At 41.6% G+C, this 21,289-nt stretch overlaps 1 protein-coding gene across 2 annotated transcripts in view; it reads right to left on the minus strand.

Moving 5' to 3' along the window:
• Nucleotides 1–6,206: 6,206 nt before the first annotated feature.
• Nucleotides 6,207–21,289, minus strand: part of LOC149456277 (actin-binding protein WASF3-like) — a 112,853-nt gene continuing 97,770 nt past the window's right edge. For both annotated transcript variants that reach the window (XM_089685203.1, XM_089685202.1), the window contains exons 8-9: nt 9,574–9,950; nt 6,207–6,837 (exon numbers count right to left, since the gene is read on the minus strand). In XM_089685203.1, coding sequence (XP_089541329.1) covers nt 6,680–6,837; nt 9,574–9,950 — 535 coding nt within the window. In that variant the 3' untranslated portion in view covers nt 6,207–6,679. The remainder of the gene's footprint in view (nt 6,838–9,573; nt 9,951–21,289) is intronic.

The following is a 21,289-nucleotide window of genomic DNA, read 5'->3' on the forward strand; positions in this document are numbered from 1 at the left end:
ACAGACCACCTGGTATTAATCGACTGGTTATAACAGTGAATTTCAATGGGTATAAAAAAAGAAGTAATTAGAGGTGAAAAAAAAACACTTTATGACGTTACATATTAATTCATTAGAAAATAACAGTTAATTTTCTTTAAATAAATAATGACTGTAAGATAAAATAACATGGCAAAATAAATATTCCATCTTGCTAATGTATTCCTTATGTATTTTAACCACTTGCCCTCCAGAGGATTTACCCCCCTTCCTGACCAGGCCATTTTTTGCGATACGGAGCTGTGTTACTTTAACTGACAATTGCACGGTCATGCAATGCTGTACATACATTAAATTTATGTCCTTTTTTCCCCACAAATAGTGCTTTCTTTTGGTGGTATTTGATCACCTCTGCGGTTTTTATTTTTTGCAACAATTTTGAAAAAAGACAATATTTTTGACTTTTTGCTATTAAACATGTCCAATTAAAAAAACTTTAAGAATCAAATTTCATCATAAATGAAATGTCTGTGCTAAGCAAAATCCCAATACATGTAAATTAATTGGTTTACGTGATAGTTATAGCATCTACAAATGGTGGCATATATACTGGAATTTTTATTTGTATTTTTTTTTATACTAGTGGCGGCGATCAGCGACTTATAGTGGGACTGTGGGACTGTGGCAGGCATTCTGACACTGGGTGGGAACTGACTAACTGCCACTGACATCCCCAGTAACACTAATACAGTGATCAGTACTAATAAAAAGCACTGAGACTGTACTAATGACACTGAGCAGAGAGGGGTTAACTTTTGGGCGATCAAAGGGTTAACTGTGTGCTGTCTGCTGTTTTACTTTGGAGAAATGCTGTTTTATATTTCTCTGCATGTCCTTGCAGGTTGTTTACACACAGGTCTCTCCCCTGTCAGTTTTGCATGGCATGGGGAATCTCCGGCTGGAACCCGGTGATTGACATGCCTAGCCACCAATGGTGATGCTGGTAGGATGGCGCACGTGCACACTTCCTATTTGGAAATGAAAATCACGTATATATATGTGATTTTGTGCAGCTCTGCCACCCTGTAGAAGTACTCATACTATAGGGTGGCGGGAAAGCGTTTAATTTCGATATCCATTCTCATGCCATTTGCTATCCAGCCACAAAATGGCACCAGGTGAAAAGAAGGAAAAAAACTGAAAAAGAAACTAATGCAGAAACCACATCTAAGAACAGATAAGCTGCAATATGGTCCTCATTCACACCATACCTGCATTAAAACTGATGGAGAGTGATGCGTGGAATTCTCTTGCAGAGATATCTGCTTACATCAGTTTTCATACATGCTCCAATGAGTTTTATACACATTGCAGAAAGAATCTGCAAGTGATACTAGTGTTGTGGTGTGAACAGGGCTCATAAAGAACAATTATTTTTTGTGCCCTTGCAGAATGCGTGCATAAAAACGAGTTTCTGCACCATAGTGTGAACAAGGCCTAATGCTGCTTAAACCATGAATATAGAAAGTCTAGGAGCATTTTTTAAAGTGTATTTTGGTACATCCCAACATCTACCAATGCAACGTACATCGGTAAAAGTCAACTACTGAATTTTTTTCTACTGAAGGCAGAATGACAAAATATAGCCATCGATTTTGGGGTAAAATGGCATGAGTGCACTTCTGATGTAGTAATACATGGTATATAATGTGGATCACTAATGGCTGTTGTGACAGCTCACTGAAAGGCAAATAGAAAGTGCATGTCATTGTTATATGCGCTTTCATAGGTCCAGCAAATGTCTGCTCACTGGCTGAACAGAAAAAAGTATTTCACGCGATCCTGGATGTTGTCACCGGCTGGGTCCTACGGAGAACGGGCCTGCCCAGCTTCACTTACAAGGATAGGACTTCCCTAGAACTAGTACTGCCTCTGAGATCCAATCAATAGCAGCATACAGCACAGGATAGGAACCTCATCTGTGTTCTCAGAAAGTAATATAGAGAAGTAGTATAGGACTTAATTTCCTATTACTATGTGCCAACCTGAGGCTGACATGTGACAACCTTGAGGGTGTAGTATATCTGTCCCCATGCTGTCATCTGGATCATTTCCTCCAAACAAGTGTCAGAGAGAAGAAGCTCTTCAATAGCAGTCTCCACTACAGCGTAAGAAGATAACATTTTAAGCACATATTAATGTTTTGTATAAATGGAATGAGAATTTAGTGTGAAGAAGGAAAATAAAAATAACTGTCGGGGAGCTTGCTATTTAAAGCTTCACTCTATGATGCCACAACAAGATGCAGAGAGGGAATCAGGAACGCTTTGATGTTCCAGCTGAAATATTGTTTCCAAGGAGACTGGATGAACTCAACTGTTTGAGGGGGAGGAGCTATCCCATGTCGTCTCCAAAGTGACAGATACAGAAGAAAATCTGGATTGTCTGATTACTAATAACTGCGCACACTCTGCACAATAGTGTCATGGAGAATGGGACTGAGCATGGAATACATTACAATAAAACAATGGAAATTCTCAAAACCTTTTCATTAATGTGAAAGTAATTGAATGTGACTGTAACGTATCTGGAAATTCTGTATTTATATGAGGTACTCACCAGTATTAAGATGTCATGTTCATGGCACATACTGTAGACGTTTACTAGTACGGAGCCCCAGTTCACATATATGCGGCCATGCGGGCCGTGTTTTGCTTAGGCACGAGAGCCCATTCATTTGAATGGACTCCCGTGCCCCGGGACACGCAGGGAAGAAGTCCCTGCACTTCTTCCAAAAACGCAGCCCGCACGGGAACCTTGGTTCCCAGTACGTTTGCGTTTTCTAGTGCGGGCGGCGTGCCAGTAGAACAAATGGAATAATGAAAGTTATTACATTCTTAATTTTGGGTTTAGGCTAGGTTCACATCTGTGCGGGTGGTGCCTCTGCGGATCCGCACGAAAATCTGTGCAGCCGCACCACCCGCACAGATGTGAACCTAGCCTAAACCCAAAATCAAGAATGTAATAACTTTCATTATTCCAATTTTTAAAACCAAAGATTGTTTACATACTTTTCTTTAATCAAGGATGGCACTGACATGCAGCTCTCTTGAAATCCTCTGTCCTCTGCACCCCCTTACCGTGGTAATCTTCCAGTGCTGCGGGGGTTAATGCAGCCCCTGGTCATAGGCCCCCAAAAATAAGGTGCCAACTGTGCCCACCCTTTCCACCCCATGCTGCATTCATAAAAGCTGTTCTATGGCCTCTATCAAAGAAAAATGATATATGAATGGAGGAGAGGCAGATAAATGAAAGGTCCATCTCCTTTGTTCAAAGATCGCTTTCTACTGATGGAAGCTATTGTACAGCTTTTATGAATGGAGGATGGGGTGGAAAGAGCAGGCATAGTCAGAATTGTTGACTCTTGTCTGTCACAGGTCCAGCAGCTGTGTTAACCCCCACAGTGGTAATCTTCTGTAGCTGCATGGGTTAATACTGATTGTGCAGAGGACTGAAGGTTTCAACATAGACAGCAGCCACCAGCACAAGGGAAACTTCACATTCAATGTAAGTAACATCCTTTGTGCTAATCTAAAAAAAAAATAAACCTAGAATTTAAATTTGGTGGCTGTATTTATTTGTTTTCCTTTATTTTCATCTGATGATCTAGGTCAGGGGTAGGCAACCTGCGGCTCTCTAGCTGTTGTGGAACTACATTTTGTATGAGGCATTGCAACATTACAAAACTGACAATTACAGCTATGACTTGCAGAGGCATGATGGAACTTGTAGTCCTGCAACAGCTGGAGAGCCGCAGGTTGCCTACCCCTGATCTAGGCACTAACACACTTCATAAGGTGTCTCTACTCTGGATGGGACAGCAGCATTGTCAATCTGAACTTGACTATCAAATTGAACTTGACTATCGAATTGAAGCTAAAGTCCAGCTAACACTTTATAAGCAGTTACAACACTTTTGTTTCCTTTTGGAATAAAGGTTTTATATGGGCTGATCATTGTAAGCACCCTTGTCAGTGTTAAATGGTTTGTCTCAACTATCTAACTGACACTTTTGCTGGAAAACTTGGTCTGTTAAAAGAAGTGGAAAACGACAGACTTACTTACTGGATCACAGGTGAAAATAAAGGGGAAAAAAAACAAATACAGCCACGACATCTAAAAAATGGTAATCTGCAATATGTTGCATTTTTGTTTTTAGGTTTAATACTGCTTTCAGCAGTATGAACAATGATTGCATTACTCAGTGTTACTATGCAAGTTATATAATGCAACAGTAGGAGTTTGCTGTTGAAACAGACATTTTACATACACACTAGGAATGTAATAAACAGACTTATCTAAGGGACTACAGTGCAGTACATTGATTTTTCATTGCATTGTGCCCAGTGATTGTTTTGTACCCTAAATCTGTTCTGCTGCCATCACTCAATGTAAACCTTTTGCAGGCCTTTGCAAATCAAACTGAGTATATGTAGACAGCTGAATTGGTAGAGATAGCTTATGTGAAAACTGCCTGTCAGAATGATCCATATCACAGCCGAAATTTCCTGTAAAAGAACAGCTTGGCCCTACTCTCATTCTGCTCTGTGAAGACAATTATGACACTGAACCACCAATAGGATAACTCAGAAGCCAGTTTTAATTGAAGATCATTTCTGTTTTTGCGTCTTTTAATTTTGTGCCAAAAGATTAATTTCTCTGATTTATTTTTAGATTTTTAAAAATGTGATTATTTATTTATTAAAAAAGTCATTATAAAAATCACTATAGTATAGTATACTTAGGGCTCTTGCAGATGGGCTGGACCTGGTCAGCACAGCTCCTAGCGTATTTCCTCCACCCAGGCAGTGCAGGTGCATTATACTACCTGTCACTGCCATGAATGGCTGTGCGCTGCTATACTTGTGTATACTGGAGTGCTATCCTCAGCACAAGTACTGCATACAGGTGTATGTAAAAAATAGATCATTTGCCTGAAGTTCATCTTTAGGTTGTAATTAAGGAAACTTGTAATGAGGAAACATTGAGGTTCCCAAAGCTGACCTCCCTATCTGAAAATACTATTTTCCTGGCTTTCCAAGTCCAGTGTCTTTAGTACTTTCTAATTCACAGACTCACAGAAAAGGAAAGATGCAGATTTGGAGTTATCATTTCACTTTGACTTTTCTGCTTTTCCTTCCAGGTCCATGACTCAAAATATAGAAATAGGGCAAATAGCATTTTCAGAAGGAGGTCAGCTTCCATGTTCCTCTCAGTATACTAGAAGACTCAGGTTGAAAATCTGTATACATTTATTTATATACGCCACAATGTGACTTTTTATGAATATTTCTGTTGTTTCCTTTGTTTTGTTTTCAAAGATAAATCTAATAAACTAAGATTGAACTAAAAAGATGCAGCAATATTCTCCGCACTGAGCTACATCAGGTCAGTATAGGTTTAAAGGGAATGTATAGTGGTTTTCTACAAATATTTGTCTATTAAGCCCTGGACTAAAAAGTAACATTTTTAAAAATAATTTTTCTTTTTTCAGTCAGGCAAATATGATATATTGCATATCAATATATTGTGGCCTTCTATCCTGCCAGCAGATGGCGTTCTATGACTCTTTTCACATCATCAACATGACAGCTTTTTAGCTGTGTTTAATAAGGCCCATTCATTACAGAACTGAAATCAGTCATCAGAGAGAGAGGGACTCACCCCTTATCAGTGGAGTGAGTGGAAGGTGTCAGAACTAAGGCAGGTTGCTCTATTGTTCTTTCTCTTTAGATAGCCCATGGCACTTTGGCAATCCTTTGTCATGTAGTTAATGCTTATTTGCAAAATAATGATTGTATATAAATGCTGAAGAACAAGCACAAACCAGGAGCTTAAAAACATTAATCCAGAAAACTAGATAGAAATTACCTAAAGCCATTATAGTTTCCCTTTAAACAGAAATTACTCTTCCCTATAGAAGGAGAAGACAACCCTGCAGTGATATGAAATTATACTGACTAAATATTTTGTTTAGTGTAGTAAAGCCAATGATACATCATTTCTGACTGGCTATGTCCACTGCTTGTTTGCCCATGAATGAAGTGCTCTCTGTCACTTATTTTTTGGGGGTTTGTCTTATTTGAAGCCAGATTTACCTTTAGGCACTAGAAAACATTTTTCCATTCATTCTTTCAATCATATCATTCTAGAATATGAACTGGAAATGTGGTAAAATGAGTTCCAGGATTTATTTGTTCCTGATATTCTACTCTCTGACAATCAAAAATCTTAGGCAATATTATGTGTAAAAGACCAGTGGTTTGTGCAAAGGTTAATGTGCTGGAGTCTCCAGTGAAGTGAGTCCAGTCCTGCATTGTCATATATGTCAAGAGTAAAAAAGAACCAGTCGAACGTGCAGCTCATGTATCCTTGAGTGCAAATATGTATATTTGTGCATATTATAATTTATTACTATGGCTCACAAATAAAAAGACCACATTACTTGACCATATTCAAAGACAGAAGTTTTGACTTATTAGTGCAGAGTTTGAACTGTGTAGGTATCCAAAGACATAAGCAGACAGAGCTAAGTGATACTGGTGGCTGAGGGTTACACCATGTTAGTTGCAGAGGTCTAGTGAGAATTGGCATTGACAATGTGGGCTTAACTGATTCAGTAAACAGGGATTCCAAATCCTTAATCAGACCATTCATTCTCATCCAGTTCAGAGTCATCATCAGACTCACTGTATTCGACTGCAATTCTTCGCGATAAGATGGTGGCCACATCATTGCCCACGGGCTCTTTTTTGGCTTCCTGTTCTCTCTGTTCTTGAACTTTCCGAAGCTGAATACCTGCGGAGAAACCATAATTGTCAGTCTTAATTCAACAAAAGACTATTCTTTTCCACTCTAACCTGTCCTTCCATTCCAGTGGAGTCTGCACGAATACAATTGCACTATGCCATATATCAACATTATAAAAAGCAGCCCTTGAGCACCAGCCATGAGACTTTGCCAAGTATGAAATGTTGTTATCAGTCTGCTGCAGGCAGAGGAAAGGATTTTCCCTAGTCCCCTTTCTTAAGTCGTCAGACATCAACATTGTAACTTTATGACAAGTCACAAAGTGCAGCAGCAATCTATGTATGACATTTGGAAAACATCCAATGACTGCAAAGGCACCAGGGATTACATGTCATCTCTGAGCCAGAATTCAGTCCAGGAAGTTTTTGCAAATTCTGGATGATGACTTAAAAGGTGGCTCCATGTTACTGAGTACAAAAAACAGATGAAGAAATTTTTAGACAGAGTACTGTTATTTCTGTGAAAGGTAACACCTACAATGTTGTAGATATGTTACAATTGCATGTTAAAATTGTGCACATATGGAAGGAGCGCCAGACCAGATATAAGAGTCCAAATTCATTTATTGATGTTATGTTAAAAGACAGCCAATGTGTTTCGGGGCTCAAAGGAACTACCCCTTCATCAGGGCTGCAATAAAACATAATATAATGTAAAAATGATTGTGACTGATAAAATCATGAGACTAACAATCGTAAAACATCATGGATAACATACAAATCCAAAAATGCCTGCATATTCACAAACATGTATACTTGCAGTGAAATGAAGCGATAAGGAAATATCAGATTAAGTGATAAGGTAAAGTAACAATTAGTTTTACATTATATTATGTTAAAGTATAAAGGAAGACAGTACAGCTACAATACAATCAAAACAAGAGGATTAAGAGGGTCCTACTCATAAGAACTTACAATCTTACTTTAAAAAATATATATCTGATGCTAAGTCCTCTAAAGGTGCTTGCTGAAATTCAGAAAAGTTTGAGATCTTTCAGGTCCAGTTTATATTGAGGCCCAAGTCACAAAAATCCCTTGCTCCTAGAAAAAAAAATCAGATTCTACATATGTATAAAGCTGTCCTCCCCTCGTAGCTTGTCATTGCTGAAGACAGAACTCAGCGCCTATGAGCAGCAGGAGCAGATGAGACTTGAATGTAGTCAACTGCTTCCAATGTCCTATGTCTCTGCAATGATCAGTAGATAACAATCTTGGCACAGGACTAATGGCAAGCAATGTTTCAGACTGGTATGAATGTTTAAGTGTACTTAGTCACACACAAGACAACCCTAATTTATTTTGTTCATCATTAGAGTTTGTCCTTAACTTATGGACAAATATATAAACCTTAATGAGAAGGCAGTTGATGCTTTAAGTATCCATGTCTTTCAAAACTACCTACATCATACATTGGGACAAATATAAACTTTAATGAGAAGGCAGTTGGTTATTTTAGTATCCATGTTTTTCAAAACTACCTTAGATAATATCCTCATACAATCATGCGAGATCCATACTAATTAGAAATACCATACAATCCAATGGGTTCCATTGGATATCCTAGGGGTAGCAAACTTGGGAAACTGATATTTGGGGTTACTTGGAAATGACAGTCTGACCGTGTAGCCCCCAAAGCATCAGGCACATACAGCAGGAGGAACTTTTTTTTTCCTTAACCAGTATCCATGAGTAGAAGTTGTCAATCCAAATCTTTAAATTGCAGTGAGTGTAATACAAGCCAACGAACTGGCGAGCAGCATTTTCATTTACAATAATGAAAAAAACAAATTGCCCTTAAGGAATTGGAAACTTATGCAGTTTAAACACTCACTTGAAAGAAAATATTAGGTGGGAATGCCCCTAAGGGAAATTCTCATACCCTTCTTCACCATAAAGAAAGGCGATTAAAAAGAGTCATGACTGGACTTAAAGCTTCAGCTATATGTCCGTAATGGGGTACAGGCTGTCAGTTACTTAGCTGGAGAAAGTGTCAATAGCATTCATGTGCAGTAATCACCACAATTATGTTTAATTGACATCTATGAGTCCATCTGCTATGACGGTAGACAGGACTTGTAGTTCATTTGTTCACAGGGGGATGGGGTCCGCTTGGCATTATATTAACCCTAAATATGGGTGTAATGTGGTCAAAAAGATAAAGTTAGCATTTAATCACTTGCCTATCCGCTGCAGTAAATATACAATGGTAGGGCGGCACAGGCAGGCACAATCATGTACATGTACGTGATTGTGCCTGCTCCGGGCTGGTATCATGCACTGCTCCCCTCCTGGACCGATGTGTCCACCGAACAGAGTGGATTACAATTGCCGATAATCGGTAACCAGGTATTGTGTTCATTATGATTGGTCACAGAGAGTATAAGATTGTCAAATAGTAAATACTTGATGTTAGGAGGAATGTAAACACCAATGGATCTCTTTTACCTCCCTCTGTGTCTCTTTCACTCTGCCTAAATGGAAACCTGTTGTGAAATCCTTTTAAAAAGCTAGTTATTGTAATGCTTGGACTGTTATTAAGGGGTTAATAGAAAAATGGTTTCTTGCAAAAAAAAAATAGTTAGCAGTAAGTAACCAAGCAACAATGTATTTAAAGTATTTCCAGGATTAGCTCTACCATGAATAGCTTTGCTCATCTCCTGTGTTCCATAATAATCGAGTGGGTAACTATAAAATGATGCTTTCCAAGCAGACAGCTACCTCTTACCTCTGCGAATTGCAGCCAGAAGGTCACTCCTCGCGTCACTCATAGGGATGAATGGAATCTGAGGTTTTCTTGGTTCCACAGTGAGAGTGGGAGGGGAAGCAGTGTGAGCAGGAGAAGCTGTGAAAGTTGGAGGGCCTGGTGGAGGTGGTGGGGGAGCAACCGGAGGTCCCACTGATCCAATTTGGGGAGGAGAACCCGAATATGGACAGGGTGGGGCTGGAGGAGGGGTAGGAGTATAGGAAGCAGCTGCATTAGGAACTGCAGAAGCTGGGGCAGAAATTGGACTGTCAAATGCTGTTTGTGCAGAAGGGATCACAGGAGGTGGTGGTGGGGGTGCAGGAGGAACAAAATATTCAGTCATTGGCACCTGTTGACCACTGCAAGAAAGAACAAACATTAAATAGTCTCTTAGTCTCTTGGTCCAATGTACCATGCAGTCCCAATCAGAAATGAAATACATAATTTTGCAATTCTACCAACTGCTTTCTCAAAGGCCCATTCTAATTGTCCTAATGCTTTAAATAGGTTAGTGTATATCCAGCCAAAACTTAATTTTTTTTTTGAAAAGACTATGAAATTGTTAAAATCCCTTTCACCGTTGTTTTTCATTTCTTGAAAATTTCTTTTGACTTCCAGATCAAGACACATTATGGGAAGTGAGTGTAATCCTCTCCAAAATGAGGGGACAGTGTTCTAAGATGGTTGTCACTGGAACAGATGTCCCTTTTGGAAGATTTTCCTGTTTCCTTGTTCTGCTACCTGTACAATTCTGAAATTCTCATCACTTTCTCTCCTTGTGTCAATGTTCACAGGGACAAGGAGAGAGGATAAATCTTCCCAGTGTGAACATATACAGCAAAAAAAAAAAACAAAGACTGAGATTCTAATCCTTCTCTACCCAAAAGTTTTCTCTAGAGATTCACTTTAATAGAAATAGTAATAATATTATCCTGAATTCAAAAAAGTAATTAAAATAAAACTTTTGCTAACAATAATAATGTTAAAATGATGATGAATATGATGATAAATTGGGCCACATGCCTAGTATCCCTAATTCTATACAGGGGTGTATGATGACCAGCTTTACTTAAGCCGGCCATAGATGGATCAAATCAGACCGGTACAGCGGCCCCGGTGGGCATGTATGTGCAGATTGATTGTACCCAAGTCAATCCATCAAAACAAATCCAAGTAAAGTGAAACTAAAGGCACTGTTTTAAAAAAAACAAAAATAATAAACATGTTATACTCACCTGCTCTGTGTAATTGTTTTGCACAGAACGGCCCTGAACCTCCTCCTCTGAGGTGCCCCAATGGAAATCTTGGCTCCTCCTCTTCTCCGTGTGCCCCAATAGCAAGCAAAATGCCCAGGATTGGTGATAAGTGTCTATGCCCCCTTTACATTAGTGGCCAGTAAAGGAATCTTTAGAATCTGATAAGTCTCCCATATCCCATGTTCATGCTACATTGATGGTCAGTATCTTTACCCCCCTTTATTGGTGTTCAGTGTCTGTGCCCTACTTACATTAGTGGTCAGTGTCTGTGCCCCCTTACTGGACAGTGTCTACCCCATACACTGGCAGTCACTGTCTGTGTTCTCCATACTTTGGCGGTCAGTGTCTGCATCCTCCTTATATTGTTGGTCAGCATCTGTGCCCTTTACAGTGGTGGTCAGTATCTGTGCCCTCCTTACATTAGTAGTCATTGTCTGCACCCTCTAATACTGGCGGTCAGTGTTGGTCAGTGTCTTTGCTCCCCTTTCACTGGTGGTCATTTTCTGTACGTTCCTTACCTTTGTGGTCAGTGTCTTTGCCTTCCTTACATTGGCAATCAGTGTGCGCCTTTGACTGTCAAAATCCGACTTGTGTACCCCAAGATGCTCAGAATTGGTCAGTGCGTGTACGCCCTTACATTGGTAGTGAGTGTTTGAGCCCCCCTTACACTGGCAGTCAGAGTGCAGCACTGATCAGCTGCTTTTAGGAAGGATCTCTCTCATTGAAACTTAACACTCACCTATCTAATAAGGAATGAGTCATTCAGTGCTATTTGTAAATTTCTATTTAAGGTATATATTATTGATCCCTGTTAAAAATAGTTTTTTTTTTTGCATATAATGGCAGAGATCAAAACATGTTAAAAGCTCCACCTGCTGTCTAGTTAGAAGATTACATTACATTTAAATCCACTATTTCTTATTTAGCGGACTCCAAAAAAAAAAAATAAAAAAAAAAAAAAATATATATATATATATATAGATAGATAGATATACACTGTATATATGTATTTTTTAAATTTGTATTTATTTAAACCACTGATCATAATAATAAAGAACGAAAATATGTACATAACTATTACACATTCCCTAAACACTAGGAGCTGTAACTGCTGTAGCTAGAAAGCAACAGTGTGCTCTCCATGGTCCTGAAGAGTTCATTGGCTGTAACTTTGCCTACTAACACGGGCCAACTCCTCTTACGAAATCTAAAACACAAGCCACAAAAGATATAAGACACGGATATAAAAGAATTCAGTCTATAAACTTGTGCTGGCATTCGGCAATGCAACTTTTGTGCGACTGTTGGAGCTGCCACTGTATACTAGTTTTTAAAGATGCAAGTTCCAGGGCCGTCATCCTGATAATTTCTCAAAACTGATTCTCTGTCCAGGTCAAGTAATTGTAATTCATTCCAGCTCTGATCCTGTATACTTGTTTGGGGTCAATGACTCATTAGTAAGCAAAACCAAAATCAGGATTACAGCCTTGGAACCTGGACATTTAAAGTGAACTTGTTCATTGTCCATGCACATGCGCAAATGCACAGGTTCCCTTAAATGCCCACCTCCCCAGCAGCACACACTTCCCATTTCTTCACTCCCCTGCAGTACCAAATGTCAGGAGCAAGAGAATCCACTTGTGTAAGCTATGAATCACTCAGGGGTTATTGACTCTCCCTATGTAACAGCACTTATAAGGGACTTGTGATTGGTCAGGTGGTGGCACCAAACTGTACAAGTCCCTACTTCACTTCTTTTTTGGATAGGACAGCTGCTCAACTGTTACAGATGTAATCCTCCACCATATTGTGTTACACTCCTGGCCGTAGGCCTACTCATGACATTCCTAGCCGTAGCCCTTAATGTTCGAGAATAAAGGAATGTCCACAGACAAATGCATTTTTCACACTTTACTGTAACTTGAAAGATTTCCATCTTACATCACAATGATATGCTAACAGAAATCATCAGTGCAGAATGACATACACAGAAGTAGACTTTCTATAGTTGTCATTTAAGTGCAGAACACCAGCACATAATTTTGTAAGCCATCTTGTGAGCCCCACAAATTGGGGACCACTTCCTCCATGTATACTACGTCCACAGCCTTCGGCTTCCATCATCGGTATAATCAAGGTGCCCTCATCAGTATACCAGTCTCTCCCAATGTCCCTTCCACAGCTCTGCCCAGTTAAGTACGCTCCCATATGGCACACTTATTTCCAAGTGTACTAGTACTCGTCGTGGCCTAAAAGGGCTTTGCACCGCACTCACAACCCGCCAAAGTCTTTAAAAAGAGTCAAGAAGACTACAGCTGTTCCGATAGCTGTTCTGAACCACTGTGCCTGGGACTTCAGCCCTGCAGAAGGACCTGTAGGTCAGTAGGTGACAACATCCTAGTAGCTCTGTGGTGTTTGGCTCCCATGCCCCAACCCACAAGGCCTCTCCCATCCTGACCTTTATATGGGCACTAACCTCACCCATTACATCATTAAAGGAAGGTTTTCTCAAAAACGGGTCTAACACCCTTTACTATACAATATTGAGAACAAAGCCATCTAGTGTTGGACAAGCTAACTCCCATACTCAGAAGTACCAGGTATTTTCTTCTCTTCCAGAAGCTGAAAATAGCATTGGGAAAGCAAAGAAAAGCAGTATTTGTTGCTGTGCATTTACATTTGCTTTTAAAGTAAGTTAGCATTGATATAGTAAAAACAAAGAATGGGATGCATTTTGTATTTAACTTTATTAACTATGACCCTTATTCATAAATATACATATTTATATATACAGTATATTATATAGTATATATCATTCCTCCCCATCACATGGCCTTAAAACTGACAATTGTCATAAATCTCCCAGGAGACACTATTTAGGTACAGTATTTCTATGCTTCTTCTATTCCTTTTAAATAAATCTCTACCAAAAAATAAATTTTTATTTTTGAAGGGAAGTGTTTCCACCACTTGCACCTGGAGTGGGGTCACCCTACTTGACATGTCTTTTATTTGCATGACTCACTCTTGTAGTGCTCTGGGTTTGATAGATAACATAGAAGGTCAAAAACAAATGGTTGCTATTTTTGGAGAGAATAAATCTTTTCTCTGATTTTTCCTTTAGGATTGTCATCTTCATAGCATCATTGGCCCCCTGGGCAAAGTAATGCACTGGGGCCCCTACCAGAGAGATGGTGACCTGGTGGTGTGGATAAATTATGGCACATACTGGCTTGTTGTGGCTAAATTATGATACATATTGGGCATGGCTTTTTAGTGTGATTAGAAACAAATAAACACCCCCTGTACACTCTGTGCCACCCACTCTACACACAGCCCCCCCTGTATACACTGACCCTCTCTTCCCCAGTATTCATTTTTGTAACTATTTCTTTTTACAGTTTTTTAAGAAACCTTACATTTTTCAAAACTGTATTCACAATTTTTAAATGATTTAAAAAAAAAAAATTCACAATGCTGTTGGGAGGTCTTTGGTGAGATATCAGTCTAATCAGACCCCTGATATCTCACTTTTGAGAAAGAGATTCCCCAATCACTTTTTCTGCAGTCTCAGCTGCACTGAAGATGAGTGAATGAGAAGTGCTCTGAGGCTTTCTGTTCATCTACAAACTAAAGCATAGTAAAGTTATGAATGAGCACAGTAAGTGTTCTCATTAGGGAAAGGAAAGGCCTGGTAAGTACTATATATTTACTGCCCCCCACCCCCTTCCCCTACTCTCCATCTGAAGATTCCCTGTGCTCCAACAGCAGCCAGCGGTAGCAGAGGGAAGCCGGAGGTGCTGCGTGCAGATGGGGGAGCACCTTGCATGGCAGGCACTCGGCAGGGGGCATACAGCGGGGGTCCAGGTAGCAGGGGGAATTGCATGTGAACAGAGCAACTGATCAGTGCAGCAGGAGAGGAAATTACTGTTACCAATCTTCTGTGTGGCTGTCCTGCAGCTGCTGAAAGCCAGCGGCAAAGAGGAGGGGATGCCAGCTTCCTGCTGCTGCAGGGAGAGCCATAGAGAAGATCGGTTCCAGCAATTTCCATTCCTGCTGCACTGATCACTTGCTCTGTTCACATGAAATTCCCCCTGCTAGGCTAGGGGAACTGCAGGAGCCCCCATGCTCCTGGGGCCCCTGGGCAGTGTGTTAAGACACCCCTGCCTTTAGGGAGTGCATACAAAAATATTATAAATAATACCAAAATGATAAAAAAAACATTTTTGGTGTAAACAGAGATATTTCACTTTAGTCAGGGCCAGATTCTGCAAAGCCATGAGCCAAGAGCTGCCAGAAGCAGCATGCCGCCTGTTATTTTGCAATATATAATAAAAGTTTCCAGCCGACCATTCTGCCTGCCAGTCATGCTGGGCCCTCATAGTTGCTGTTTCTATACAATGGTGAAGGGAGAGCTGACAGTTCATGTAGGGAGAGTTAGTTGCTCTATGGTGCTATGCAGGGCTATATTGTGCTAAATTACTGTGGACTGCAGTTTGGTAGGCAGCATATTCTTGTGCACCCCAAGGGACATACTGTATCTACACCTGTGGCAAGCACTGAAATAGCACCCCAGATCAAACATCTGACACTCATATTGAGCATAACTTTACAATACTGCAAATCAGACTCATTAATATTTAATAAACACTAAATTCATGAATGGGAGTGGTCCATTCACCAACCTAGCATGCTGTAAGGGCAGTCTAATCCACCTCTGCACAGTTACAATGCAGCTACCCAAGACTTGGAGCAGTTGCCTTAGCAACACTCACGCAGCATTGCCGCATTACAACGTTGCTCTTACTGGTCTCTTTCAGTCAGAAAACCTTCGCATCAGAATACCCCTTTCACATCAGGGGCCCCCTTCACATTAGCAGCCCCCTTCACATCAGAATACCCCTTTCACATCAGGGGCCCCCTTCACATTAGCAGCCCCCTTCACATCAGAATACCCCTTTCACATCAGGGGCCCCCTTCACATTAGCAGCCCCCTTCACATCAGAATACCCCTTTCACATCAGGGGCCCCCTTCACATTAGCAGCCCCCTTCACATCAGAATACCCCTTTCACATCAGGGGCCCCCTTCACATTAGCAGCCCCCTTCACATCAGAATACCCCTTTCACATCAGGGGCCCCCTTCACATTAGCAGCCCCCTTCACATCAGAATACCCCTTTCACATCAGGGGCCCCCTTCACATTAGCAGCCCCCTTCACATCAGAATACCCCTTTCACATCAGGGGCCCCCTTCACATTAGCAGCCCCCTTCACATCAGAATACCCCTTTCACATCAGGGGCCCCCTTCACATTAACAGCCCCCTTCACATCAGAATACCCCCCCTTTCACATCAGGGGCCCCCTTTACATTAGCATCCCTCTTCACATCAGAATACCCCCCCTTTCACATTAGTAGCCCCCTTCACATCAGAATCCTCCCCCTTTACATCAGAGTCACCTCTTTACTTCAGGAGGCCCTTTTCACATCAAAGTCCTCAGAGCCTCTTCACATTAGTGTCCTCACAGCTCCTCACACCAGAGTCCCTACAGCGTCCCTCACATTAGTGTTTCAGTGTAATTAGTACAGCAGCAGCAGCATAGCAGAAGACAGAGGGGGACTTTCATCATCTACTGAATGCTGGGGGTAGCACTGAATGCCTCCCATTTTGGATCAAATTGCCCTTGCATGACGTCCCCTTGAAGTGGCACCCAGGGCATGATCCATATCCTGGATACACCACTGTGTATCCCCCATGTTCACTGTTTTTGTGTTGCTGCTTTTTCTTACCATGATCTTTTATTTCACGTTTCTCAATCATTTTATTTTAACTTTTTGCTACGTTAAAAAATAGGGCTGACTTTTGGTGTTTCACGGTTAATTTTTTAGCAGGAGGCATATTTTATTTTCTGTTCCTATGGTCTTTTTATTATGCATTTATTTATTTTTTATCTTGGGAACACTGTGTACATTTGCTGCTGACACAGGCACAGCTGATTTTTATTTGCAGTATGCCACCACCACCAGACAAGTGTGAACCAGGGGCGTAGATAAGCAATGGGGGAAATGGGGGTCCAAACTCTACACCAGCAGGGTTGCCAACAGTTGCCAATTCCCTGTTTATAGAAGTTTGCTTATGTGTTTATCGGTCCGTAAAAAATCCTGGTTTTGGCTGGCACAATAGCAGAAGGCCTTCTGCACTGTGACATTTAGGGGTTTATTTACTAAATCTGGTTCACTCAGAATCTTAGGCATTTTTGCATAGAAACCAATCAGCTTCCAGGTTTTATTGCTAAAAATTAATTGAACAAGCTGAGGTTAGAAGCTTAATAAAGTGACAAATGATTAGAGAAAAAAAACAGTGAAAAATGTGTCATACAAAAAATAGTCCATCCAAATATTCAGATAAAGAAAAAAGTCCCCAGAGGGTGTGATGAAACAAAGGAAATCCAAGGATAGTTGTTGTGTCGCCAACTACTCATAGGAAAGGCTTACCAGAAAGGCATGACCCCTTGTTAAGAGTGGTCAATCACGCTTTGTTGTAAACAACCCAGAAAGATGGACAACCAGATCCTCCTCCAGATCACCAAGAGAACAAGTAAAGAGCCTCTAAGCAATGGAACCAAATTAGGGTAACTACACCACTCCGGATAAGGTTCAGACTTTGAGCCCATCCAGGTCCAGACCTATATGTGAAGGATCATGGATAACCTGATGTACACAAATTCAAGTCCAGCCACCCAAAGATCAAACAAGGGTCCAGGAAAGTGCACTGCCGCTGCCAGGTGCACCTGCTGTTATGACAGATCTTCACCAGGATCCTGAAAGAGATCTTTTCACTGTTTTAAGCCCCTCCCCATCACTTGTGCAAATTTGGCACATCAATAATTTGTGCAGGATGCTCCAACTAATTCTTCTCTGGGTGCATAAGGTTGAACCACCCCCAAGAAAACAAAATTATATACAGCTCTGGTATGAACCAAGCCACAAATATTTATTTAGCCCTATATCCTTAGTTGCAATTAAATTTAGGCAATCCTCTTTATTAATAAAAAAAAAACAAAAGCAGGTAGACCTAAAGTACGAGGCAGAGGTTCTGCATGAGACGGAAGTAGCGGCAGTTAGATATGACAGGACAAAGTGGTGGCTGGGCTGCACCATCTAGAGGCAGGGCACATCTTCCTTTTCTATCTCAGAGTTTTGAGAACAGCATTGTCCTCAGTAACACAAAGGACTCAGGGTCCTCTACTGCAGGTAATTTGTGGAGAATTTGTTTTATGCACAACTACTTGTGCCAAGACCCCAGAATTCAGGTCAATAAAGAAAGAGTCTACTACTGACCATCCTAATGGATCCCATATATAATGTGAAATGGCTGATCTCCTGTCACCATCCCATAGGAAGCTCAAAATGCAGCACTTTGAGACGGTGCTGTGTAAGAAGCTCTTTTTTACATTTCCTGATAGTAACAAGATCCATAATGGTTTTGATCCCTGAAAGAAGACCAGGTAGTGGCAATGGCTGCCCCAGTGCTTCTTTTCATAGTTTTTTAAACCAGGCTGCAGGCAGCACTCACAGGCAGTGCCTGAACCATATTACTGTTGAGTAAACTGGGTCTAAGGCTGATGCAGACACTCTCAGAAGTGAGGACTCTATGGATTATTGGATGTCCAAGCTGGACCAATGCCCACTGCTGGAGCTTCTGGCTTGCCTTGCAGTCCGTGTGTTGTTTGAGAGGGCCTTCAGTGCAAAAGGAGAATTTGTAAGAATCTGTCTGCCTATGCACTTTCAATAAAATTAAATAATCTTGGATTACCAATGACTGTAAACCAATTCTACTCATGCTACAGACTAAACGTTCAAGTACCACCTGGCCTAAAAAAAAAGAAAAAAAATACCTGCCAACATTTACAGCTCCTCCCACCTCTCCTGACCCATTCTAGTATTCTGGTACTGTGAAGATGTCTGCAGCGGCGTAAATCCTGAATTGCATTGAGAGCTCCAGGATTCAAAAACATTTGTTAAGCCAAGCTCAATGTAATACTTCAAAATCAACTGAAAATCCAAAATATGTGATGCCAGGAAACATACAGCTTTTTTCCATGTTGTCATTGAAGCTGCATTAAAAGTAGCCTTTCCAAGCTGTACAGCATTTAAACATTTTTTTGTTTGTTTTGTTAAATAACCTTCATGGCAGTACCATGTTCCTCATTTTCTTTTTTTGACAATAGTTTTATTATTAGCCCAAACAATGGCTAGAAGTTAATAGTAGGATTTGCCCCCTATACACTTCAAATGGATTTGTTGTAAAGTTTGGGTTCACTGCACCCTCATATTTGCTGCGCCCTTGGTGAACCGAACTCAAGCACATTTACTCATCACTATTTTGAGTTTTCACACCTATAACTGAACTGCAAGAAGAGATTTCATTTCACCTACTTTTCTATAATTATCATTTGTCTTATATAACATCTGCCCTTGTTAGTGTGATACTAAGTTTAACCATTGGACTGAAGTAGGAGAGGTAGTAAAGTAGGAGAGGCGCAAGGTAATAGGCCAAGAAGGATGGGAAGTATAGATTTGGTTATCCTCACTTAGGCATCCTTACATCATTACTTACTTAAACATCCGTAATTAACAGGAGTTTCAGCTTTTTACATTAGTCATTTACGCTACTTTTATACCTATCTGTACCTAAGACATGTGGCAGCTGTTTGTTAGATATACTTTCTAAATGGATATTTGCCTTCTTATATAACTCTGATATTTAAAAGAAATGAATACTGGGGAAGTAGGAAGCGATACAGCAATCAGGGACATTAGGCAGGGAGCAACATGAGGCAGTGATATTTCACTGCCACTGGTTCTGAAAATACATGTTCCCTGGCGACCATGCTCATCCAGCGGCTTCGGTATTTTGAATCACTGACTCATGACAAATGAGCCAACATGAAATGTTAGCGCTCTGTAAACTGCATATTTGTTTTGTGTCTTTGAAAGTATTGAATTGAGAGACAGACAGGCTTTGAACATTCAGAAGGAGATTAGAGGGGCCAGCCTGTGTAAAATTCTCAGCAAAATATCTGTTTTATAAGTCTCGAGTGGAAGAAGGCATTCCCCTAACTTACAGGCCACATACTTACAACCAGGCAGAGAAGTTAAACCAATTCTTTTTACCTAAGGTTTCTGCCCCAGATCTAGCATGCAGCCTTAGATTTCAGGAATGGTATTGTGAGGGACCGCCGAGCGGCACCACTAGCACTCCACTGGTCAGGCGTGCCCAGAGCGCGGAATCTAAGCCCCAGGGTACTTGTTCACCAGGGCCCCTGATGGTGGGGATGGACTTGTAGTACCCCGAGACCAGGTCGCCTCTACTGAGCACACCTGTCAGTGGTAGGGGTGTCCGCCAGGGGTTCCAACCAGGGAGAGCCAAATGTGAGGAGGTCGGGTGACCCCGATGGGATGGATGGATGGATGGCTGAGCAAGTGCGTAGTCAGACAGGCCGAGTCGGTAATGTAGAGGACGGTAAGGTACAAGGGAGCAGGCAGAGAATCGTCGGGTCACACGCCAGGTCAGCAACAGGAGGTCAGATCTAATGAGGGGCATCCAGGGAGAGAGGTCAGGCAAGCAAGGGTCTGGGCAGGAGAAATCAGCAAGGTCAATAGCAATCCGGGTCAATAACTCACTAGGCACAGGTACAGGAACGCAGGAAGCAGGTAAGACCAGAAGGCAACGAAATGACAGCTCAGGGACATTTAAATATCCCGCCCTGCGCTGCCATTGGTGCCCAGCGGGCGGCCGCGGCTTCTACTGCGCATGCGCGAACTCGAACGCCGCGGCCGGCCCGAAACTAGTGCCCGTGTACTGGGAGGAGCAGTGCGCCTGCGCCGGGACCATCGAGGCACGGAACGAGGGGATCCCTGACATTGCCCCCCCCCTACGGGCAACCTCCGGATGCCCACCCGATCTCTCCACCACGGGTGATCACAAAGAAACCTCCGGACAAGCCTAGGTGCATGGACATTATGGGCTGGTTCCCACGAATTGTCCTCAGGGCCGTAGCCCTTCCACTTGATGAGAAATTGGGTCTGGCCCCCCCTTCGACGGCACTTCAAGATTGCCTCCACCTCGAATTCTTCTTCCTCTTCAACCGTTACGGCCTCCGGGGGCCTGGATTCCCGTTCCGGGAAGGCATCAGGGACTACCGGTTTCAACAGGGACACGTGGAAGACAGGGTGGATCTTGAGTGTGTCAGGGAGAACAAGTTCATAGGCCACCTCATTGACCATCCGTTTGATGCAAAAGGGGCCTATGAATTTAGGTCCCAACTTTTTCGACGGGCAGAGCATCCTCAAGTTTGACGTAGCCAGCCAAACCTTCTCTCCGGGCTGCAACACCAGGTCCCCTCTTCGCTTTCTATTAAAAGCCCTCTTGTAGTCTT

Source organism: Staurois parvus, unplaced genomic scaffold (genome assembly GCF_062004578.1).
Source record: "Staurois parvus isolate SC_StPar_1 unplaced genomic scaffold, SC_StPar_1.0 ptg000365l, whole genome shotgun sequence".
NCBI lineage: Eukaryota > Metazoa > Chordata > Amphibia > Anura > Ranidae > Staurois > Staurois parvus.